The sequence below is a fragment of the Danio rerio genome, chromosome 9, assembly GCF_052040795.2.
Source record: "Danio rerio strain M-AB ecotype USA chromosome 9, GRCz13ab, whole genome shotgun sequence".
In the NCBI taxonomy this organism is placed as follows: Eukaryota; Metazoa; Chordata; class Actinopteri; order Cypriniformes; family Danionidae; genus Danio; species Danio rerio.
In genome coordinates, this window is record NC_141029.1 from 25,552,936 (window position 1) to 25,562,987 (window position 10,052).

At 33.4% G+C, this 10,052-nt stretch overlaps 1 protein-coding gene across 1 annotated transcript in view; it reads left to right on the forward strand.

Moving 5' to 3' along the window:
* The window catches only part of cntnap5a (contactin associated protein family member 5a), a 155,914-nt gene extending 147,476 nt beyond the window's left edge, over positions 1–8,438 (forward strand). The window contains exons 21-24 of the mRNA XM_087267840.1: positions 1,490–1,574; positions 1,971–2,174; positions 4,100–4,174; positions 5,505–8,438. Coding sequence (XP_087123966.1) covers positions 1,490–1,574; positions 1,971–2,174; positions 4,100–4,174; positions 5,505–5,701 — 561 coding nt within the window. The 3' untranslated portion in view covers positions 5,702–8,438. The remainder of the gene's footprint in view (positions 1–1,489; positions 1,575–1,970; positions 2,175–4,099; positions 4,175–5,504) is intronic.
* Positions 8,439–10,052: the final 1,614 nt, after the last annotated feature.

Sequence of the window (10,052 nt, forward strand, 5' to 3'; positions counted from 1 at the left end):
ATGGGTGTTCCAGTCTAGAAAAGAGGTGTGTTAAGGTGCATTGTTGGCACATTGCTATGTTGAGGAACTAAAATAGACTGCGCAATTGACCAGCTAAACGCAGATCTAAAGTCCAGCGCAGAGCGCGTTATTGTGCACCTTGCTTACACATTGCTTAAAACATGCAGGATGTACAGCAATACACAAATATCTTTACAAATGAAGAAGAATTAAAGAATTAAAATGTTACTTTCTCCATTAATATAAAAACCACTGTCTCTGTGTCTTTTTTATCTTGGGTAGCTTTTTTTAGTTTATTTAATACTTGCTTTTGTAATGTTATTATTTGTAGTAGTATTATTTATCATATGCATATTTATATATATTTTATTAAAAACAAGCTTAGGTTTGTCCACCTGTCAGGTTTTGGACCATATGGGGCAAAGCATGTGTATTCGCATATAACTCAGTTTTTTGACCACACTTCATTATTATTGTTCATTTATTTGTTTGCTGGAAGTTAGAACTGATTTTAGAAATAATTTTGGAACAAATCTTTTCCCTTAACAAACAAAATTAATTTTGTAGGCTAATAGATGTCTTCAGTGGAGTATACAACACAGTTTGCTTATCCATGAAAAAGAGAAAGAGAAAGTGAAACTAAAGGCCGCTTGAAGGTGGCTCATTTTCTCATTCTCGTGCTGCAGATGCTCTGTTTAACTGTTTTCTTGCTAGTGAAATGCTCAGTTTTTCCACTTACAAAGTCTGTCATGTGAATAGCAATGCGCAATGGTGCGACGCAACTGACTCTTAAAGGATATGACAGATGAGACTCTGATTGTTTTTTTCTCAAAACACACCTATAACTCATTAAGAGAATATGCACCAACCCTGTTAGACCATGTGCCTAGGCAAAGGGCATATTTTTCCATCCTTAAAATAGCAAAAGTGGATTCAGACACACCCTTAATGCTTTTGCGCCATTCACTTTAGACTTTGCACCTAGATCGTTAGAGCCCTAAGTAAAAATTGGAAAATTACTAAAACTACAATAAATATAATTTTAAGAGCAGTAAATCTGTTGGTATTTTATGGCAAGTATATAGCGTAAACAATAGTCATGGGCATGGGAGTTTGCTAAATAAAAAAAAAAGACCTTTTTACAATTATGAAATAAAATTCAATGTAAATGTAAACATGAAGTGCTATTCAGTGCTTATTCTTTAAATATAATTATTTTTTCTCACAATTTGTGCAAGAAAAGAGTCAATCGAAATGTCAATCATAAAATCATGTATTAAACACATACTAGTTATATGACTAAATAATAGATATATAAGAATATTATTAGTGTTTGATTAAAAATTATAATAGTATTTGTTTGTAAGATTAGTTTTTTCTCTCTTATGTGTATTAATTTCAGCTACCAAATAAATGGAAAAAACAAAAAACTGATAAGCAAGCATAAGCCGCTTGACATTTCATGTTTATTTTCATGTATCTTTCTTAGGTTGACCGTGAAAATAGGAAGTACACTCTTTCATTTGATGCCAAGTTTAACTCTATGAAGTCACTGACCTTGGGAAAAGTCACAGGTAATGAATTCAATTAATCCTACTTCAAAAGAGGTAAATAAACCATTTAGTTCTTTAAAATGTCTTCATAGGCAACTTATGCTATTGTGCACTTTCCTCTCCTCTGTCTCCTGCTACAAGGCTTTTCAGTGCCTGTAACGATGCTTGATGGTTTTGAAATGTCCTCTTTCTTGACATTATACACGAGTGATTCAACTATGAACAGCTCATTACAGCACTTTGAAGGCTTTTATCTTTTTTTTTTCAGTCACTCAAGGTGTTTGGCAGTCATAAAACACACATATTAATGGTGAACAAGCAGAACTATGCTTTTGTCTGGAATATTTAGGCATTTGAAAACAGTGAGACATGTTATTGCCTGTCTTTTATTGTATTCAAATGCTTTTCCCCAAACAGGACGTGATTTAATGGATGATGAAGTAGCTCATGCTGGATCCAAAGGATTTGTTGGCTGCTTCTCTTCTGTCCAGTTCAATCATGTGGCTCCACTGAAGGCAGCGTTATTAAATCGGGGAAGTTCTTTGGTCAGCATACGAGGAAATTTACTAGAGTCAAACTGCGGAGCTTTGGCTGACCTTTCAACCTCTGTGTCCCGTTTAGGTAAGTTCAGAGTTTGGGAATGAAACTTTGTTACCTTTGAATGACTTCAGTCATGGCAATGCATTCACTGCGATTCACTGTAAGGAATATTTTTAACGTTGAATGTTGTTAGAAATTTTACATCCATCACTTAAATCAAAGTTTGAGAAAGCATGGCCAATATGTGAACTCATTATGGTAATTGTGGTTACAGTTAGTCAAGGGTCGGCTTTAATAATGTAGTATTGACTTGTACATGTATTGCACTTACCTGCTGGGCTTTTTGTGTGCTTCTAATAGCTCATGTGGTTCTACAGTTATTGTAGACATCAAAAAGACTTGCTTTGTCTGGGTTTGTTTGTTAGGAGAAAAATAAATCTATTTTATAAAGCACTTAAAGAACACTTTAAATAGTTACTAGATGCAATGAATATTGTCCAAGTCAGGTTTAAGTTAAAAGCTAATGTGTTTGTTGGGAACAACATACTGTATATTTAGTGTGTTATTGCATTATGTTTCTTATTCTATGTGATATATTTAAAATCAAATAGCAATTATTCATTTGTATAGTCAAACTAGTGGAAAAGTGGCCTATGACAAATCAGCACATCAGAGTTTCAAAATGAAATGTTTTCTTGTAATTTTTTTTTGTTACTTTAGATAAGTAAAAGTGAGTAAACCAATTTTTAAACCCATTTAAAAAATGTATCTAGATTTATCTCACTGTAATCTTGGAATTAATCTAGATTAAAATGGCACATATGAATTCTGCCAAAGGCATTCGGAATATGCGTGCTACTTGAATAATGACTAAAAGTAAGTCTTTGAGAATGGGTTTCTCAAGCCAGGTGGCGCATTAGACCAGGGGCTCATCTCCATTTCCAAAATAAATCACAAACTGCTTGAGAAACTGTTCTACTGTAATAAGTGGTGATAAAAATAAATTATGTTTAATAAGATGTACTTGTGTTTACTAATTGTTTATTCAGTTAAAAATGAATTTTTAACTGTAGGCCTACATAAGCTTGAAACAGCGATTTTTGATCACCCTAATCCGAATAAAGTCATAACTGAACTAAACAGAAATTAAATAGAAATAAACAGAAATGGAATTAAGACATGTGGAGTATGCATATATTAGTAGCAATATTGAAGTAAACACCGCAATCAAACTATTACCGTCATGTAGGACTTTTTGCCTTATTTTTATTTAACACTCTCACCAGTCCTTACTACTTATTTGCATCTAATACCCCAGTTTGCCATGGGGGCATAAATAAAATTTTCTTGAGTTAATGTGAAACTACTAAACGACAGTTAAAGTGACTCAAAGTTACAGGAAACTCTTACATGAAAGCACTTCACGTAAACACCTTAATTATATTATTGTCTAATGGGCGAGGCAGTGGTGCAGTAGGTAGTGCTGTCGCCTCACAGCAAGAAGGTCGCTGGGTCGCTGGTTCGAACCTCGGCTCAGTTGGCGTTTCTGTGTGTTTACATGTTCTCCCTACCTTCGCATGGGTTTCCTCCGGGTGCTCTGGTTTTCCCCACAGTCCAAAGACATGTGGTACAGGTGAATTGGGTAGGCTAAATTGTCCGTAGGCTATGAAAGTTAGTTGCCAACCCAACTTTGAGAATAGATTAACAGCGATATATTTTTATCACCAGACAAGAGTCTCTTGTTAACGTCAATAACGTCCCACCACTAATTTTTACATAGAGTTGCCACAACCAAAGCACACATCTTAGATTAATAGATTGGGACAAAAAAATAACTGTAAATACTGAATAAAGAGAAAAAGCCAAAATAGTCAACTCTTGGAAAAAAAAGGCAAAAAATGCATGTTGTACTTACTGTATATATTGTGCTATCAGAGAAAGCGCATCTCTCTGCAGCTGAATCTGTACTTTTTTTCTTGTGTGCCGCATGTGTCGCGCTCCTGTAGATCATGGCGAGGAGGTGGGAAAAGATAACAAGCATCATGAAGACGCCAGTCAGCCTGATTCCGCTGTAATCGGAGGTTTGTTTTACCACCTCGGTCTGCTTCATTGTTTCATTTGTAACAGTCAGTGAAGTATGAAATGAGCTTTCACTATCACACGTATTGTTTATGTTCATCTTTTCTTTTTGCTCCCTTTATTTTAGAAATGGGTAATGACTTTGTTTTGGTAATTTGTTGTGCGCGGTAACTTATGGTAATAAAATCTCCATTCAAACTGTCACGAGGGATTGTTCACTGTTTGTTATTTGTCGGCAGCATAATTTTCTATTAAACGAGAAAGAGAATTTGTAGAACGAGATTATTCAAGAATGGCATCCAATAGCATATTTCTTGTCATTGTGTGTACAAGTAATTTATTCTGTTTTACAAGTCCTACATTTTTTTTAAGATTAACATTATGAGCACAGTCACATATTTGAAATGTTTCATATCCTTTCCATTATTTATAATACAGAATAATTTAAATATACAAATCATAAATACTTTCTGTGGTAATTTACATTATTAAATATATTAGGCATAGCATCGTTATTACAGAAATTGATTTTAGGTCATTTGTTTATTCATTTTCCTTTGGCCTAATCCCTGATTTATCAGGGGTCACCAGAACAGAATAAACTGCCAACTATTCTGGCATATGTTTTACGCAGCGGATGCCCTTCCATCTGCAACCCTGCTTTGTACTGGGAAACTTATCTCTCATTCATACACACACACACACACTCATAGATACTGTAGGGGAAACCAGAGCTCAAGTAATTTAACCTAAATGTAACTTGTTATCAATACAGTTGATACAGTAAAATAAAATTGTGAAATGTTATTGCACTATAAAATAACTGTTCAAAAGTAGTTTATCAATTAATTTAATCATTTAATCCAGTGATTTTAAAGTTGAATTTTCATTATTCCAGTCTTAAGATGCACATGATCCTTCAGAAATCACTCTAAAATTAATAATAATTATTATTAACAATTATACAATTAATAGTTATTTAAAATTTTAATAAATAATTAACTATTTCATAATAATAAATTGATTATTTCATAAATAATCAACTATTCATGAAAATAAAAAAAACTGACCCCAAACTTTTGACCTGAACTGACATGTCACATTTATGATGTTACACTGTAACATCTATGCAAACCTCTACTCAAAAGACAGCTTTGAACAGTTCAATGTTGATTACCCTTTTTTTTTTTTGGATCTGAAAGTGTTGAATTTTTTACATTTGTTCCATTGCACGCAATTCAGCTTCATATAAATGCATAAATGCATCTTGTGTGAGCAGCCTCATTTCCACCATAATTCACCTATAATCCTCCTGTCTGTTGTAATTGTTAGGTGTGGTGACGGCAGCAGTGTTCAGTACCGTCTGCGTGTTGGCAGTGATGCTCCGCTTCCTTTACCAACATCGACAAGCTCAAAGAACTGCCTCACTGCAAGAAAAGGAGCACCAGCGTAGCCTTGAAGCTGCTTACAGGGCAGAGTTTCACCTTCATAAGTCCATGAGAGACAGCATGCAGGAGTACTACATCTGATAGACAGTCCGGCCCTGTAGCTTTCAGTTCAGCTCTCCCACAGCAAATGTGTTGTGTCCAGTACGGATGCTTAGTTGAAAATTTCCTCACTTTGGGAACAGCGGAAACGTCTGATCTGTGTAAGTAGTAGCTTGTAGTTTTCACAGTGCTTGCCCCAAGTGTTGGATTAATCAACTTTAGGTCATTAATGGGATGTGAGTGGTGTGTTAGGAGGTGTTGGTATTAACTCAGTAAATTGCCCTCTGAATAGAAGCCGAATTGGATAGTGACGCTGTCATCTGTAGTGCATGAATGCAGATTCTCAAGTGTTAATCATACTGTTAACAAGACGAAACACACACATATTCTAAGCCTGTGACAATTTTTTAGGTTGCCAAAAACATCTTGAAAGTGGCAACATTTTGAGAAGAAGGTGGCACACTTTTCTGAATAGAATAATACTTCAGGCTGAGGATAGAAGCTTGTCAAAGCCTGGCTAATAGTTTTACGTTATTCTGCCTCATAGCATTGTTAGTAATGAAATGTGTCCATGCATAAAAATAATTGCAGGACAAACTGCCCTTAGCAAAATAATTTTGTTTTACAAATAATCTGCTAACAGAGACCAAATTCGTCCAGTAATGTGACTTAATTCAGAAATCAAAACAATGTGCAAAAATATTGTAGAGTTCAATGTGTTATAATGTGAAATATCTGCTATATTGATAACAGACAAATCCTACTGTAAGGGGTCAATTTGATTTTTAATTGTAATTGAATGCTTTTATTCTACAAGGATACTTTTATTTGATTAAAACTGACAGTTATAAGGGGAGAAAAAAAATGTATAGCTTTTTTTAACAGTGCAGTTTCAGATACTTTTCATAGTAATTGTATAAACTGGATAATAACTACAGTATAGTAGGTATGTATTATCCTGAAACCTATATCTAAACTAAACCTTAACCAATTTAGCTACTTTATTTTCTTTCCTCACATAAAATACACTACTGTAAAACATGCAACCAGATTTGTAGCTCCATTAAATTACGTTCTTGTGAATGTTCTACTCATAATAAACTTTAAATGTTTCTTGAGCACCAAATCAGCTTATTGGAAATAATTCTGTAGGATCAAGTGACACCAAAGCCTCGAGTAATGATGCTGAAATGTCAGCTTTTACATCACAGGACTAAATTACATTTTAAGATATGTTAATACATCTAAATTTATATTTTTAAAAATTTTTTTTTTTTATTGAATAACACCCTGGAGTACAAAACCAGTCTTATGTTGCATGAGTTTATTTTGGCAATAGTTAACAATACAGTGTATGGGTCAAAATGATTTACTTTATGCCAATAATCATTAAAATATTATGTAATCCATAAAGACATTTTGTACATTTTCTATTTAAGATATATCACTACACTTTTTTTATTAATAATGTGCATTGCTAAGCACTTCAATTAGACAAATTTAAAGGCAATTTTCTCAGTATTCAGAATTTATAAAGACCTGTAATTGCATCTGAACCAAAAATTGTCTAAGAAAAGACTAGTTTTAAATTACTGGTTGTGTGGTCCAAAAATTTTGATCAGATAAATGTAGCCCTGGTGAGAATAAGAGACTTATTTTTGAAACAAACAAACATAGACACAAACAATAAAAATCTAATTGATCCCTAACTGTTGAACCTTAATGTGAATCTGGACTGACTGAGTTCTTCGAGTTACCTGGACACATTCCTCTGTCGACATTGTAAACTGATGATGATTTCCTGGTATTTAACCTCGTCACACACAATGACATTACACAACTTGTCAAAGGTCACACTAATAATAAAGCTCGCTATCAAGTCCAACACGTCCTATAGAGTTCAAATCATCTACACCCGTATTTAACATTATTCATTCATGACTGGATTAATAAAACAATAATAGCAAGCAAAACCTGATACTTTTGTTATATGTTTCTGGAGATCCAGCATTAAAATACAGTGATAGAGAAATGGTACAGTTTGACTAAAACTACATTGAACAGTTCTCTAGAAATCAGAGATCATTCTTCTGAAATCTGACCATGGGTCGTCAGAAGAGATCAGATCACCAGGCAGATGATAATATCAGGTGTCTTATTCATTCCTGTCTGAAACGGTAAATATCACTGAACCTCCAGCATCAGTTCACATGAGTCTAAATGATACGAATAACACCAGATGTCCTTCAGTGATCTGGATAACTGAATCATCACAGACAATTCAGAATAGGTCGTAACTGTAGCAGTTAGATTATTAATATTTGTTTGTAATGCAAAAATCAGTATTGAACAGAAAAGATTTGATCACATTTATACATTTTAACAGGTTGTTAAACATCAACCACTTCCTTGAATAAGTCTATGAAATGAACAAACAGGTGTTAACTGTTGTTTTCTCCAGTACACAAGATAGTCTTCACACAGTAAGTGACGTCATAATGTTTTTTTTATTTATATATTATTTCTTGTTTTATATTATTTATCCAGATGATATTTTGTTCCCGGTTAACACAAAGATAAGTGTATTATGTAGGACTGGACTGACAGATCTTTCTCTTTCTCTATGGAAACTGAAGTGTCCTTTGATATATTTCTCTCTCAAACTATTTTGTACCTCTATTGATATCAATTATTTTAGGGGGCTGTTTTGTATGAATGTAAATGTACAGCTATATTGTAAATACATGTTTAATAATAAAAAAGAGACTTTTTTCATCAATGGGTCTCATTTTTTTGCAAGTCTCCATTGCTAAACTGAAGATGACTTTTGAAGTTTGTATTACTGCATAATTGGGGTATTAGTTGTAGCATTTAGAAAAAATAAGGTCATTTTGACGATTAGCTTAAGAGTGTTAAATGGGAAAGTTGATGTGAAAATGACTGTGAACTTGATCTTAGCAGACTAATACATCTTTTAAACCTCTGGTCTATAATGCAGTTTAGTCTCATTTCACATAACAGTGCCTGTCACAGTATAATCACTTTAATTGCTTTATTTATTCACTCTTCATTTCCTTCATTCACATGAAGAGAGATAATATGTTTTTTCTCCTTTTCTCCACAGAAGATATTAAACAATTTTGCAAAGAGGTTTGCCAGATTTCTTAGGGGTTTAGCTTTGATACATGTACATAATGAATTGGCCTGAATGTGCGTGTATAGACCTTTAAAGTCATTGTAATTCCCATTAACATATTACATGCAGATGACAGTCAAAACATGCTGCATCGTAACCAATGCAAATAAAGTTTGCATAATTTTGTCATGGTTAATTGAACAATTTAGTACAGGAGTCCAGCTGCATCATGCATATGCAAAGAAAAAAGATGATGGTTATAGTCTTCACGTTTAGAATATAATTTTTTCATATTTGGGGAGCAGGGGTGGTAGTTGTGTCCCCAGGCAAATATATAATTTTTTTAATCCAACAAACTCTTATTAGAGTATTAATACACTGTAAAAAATAAATTAATAAATCAGTGCAAAAAAAACAAAAAACAATCTGTATTTCCTTTCTCTTTTTGTTGTTCACTCAACTTTTGAAAACATCAGCTAAACTGACCTAAAATTATTTGTCAGAAATACAAAAAAACATTTAGTTGGGTTAACATAAGATTATTAGTTTTCTGGAGAGTTGAAATACTCTATAACAAAACTTTTTAAGTTGTGTCAACTGAACTTTTTTTGTCTGCTGAACTGAAATGCCTGAAGTTGAGTGAACAAAAAAAAAAAAACATAATCCTTATTTTCTTTCATTTTTTTTTCCTCACATACTCAACTTTTTTTTTCAGCTTTAATGGATAGGATAGTAGAGAGACAGGAAAGCAGGAAAGGATCGCCATAGGACCTCAAGGCAGCAATCAAACTCAGATCTCCATGAACATCTGAGTGCCATGTGTCAAAATGTCTGAAGTTGAGAAAACAAAAAAACTCTTTTGGAAGTTGGTACTAAGAAATAATATATTATCAGACCAAACAAAGTATCAACATAGTTAAGTTGAAAAAACAGGAAGGCATGTTCACATGTAAAGCATTGCATAGCCTTTTCCCCTGTTTGTCATGCCATGTTTTGGTCCTTGTCTTGATTACCGTTACTGTTTTTCTGCCTCCTGTCCTGTTTCTAATTCTGTGTCTGATAAATGTTTTGTTAACTTTTGTCTCTGTTTTATTTTTATTTATTTATTTTTAAGTGAACTTTGTTTGTTTGTTTGAAATAAGGATTATGGTTTTTTGTCATACGACAATTTTTTTTACAGTGTACTGTAGATGTCTGCTTAATATCTGCTTTTAGTTTATTTTTATCAAAAGCAAGACACTTCACCTCTACTTTCAC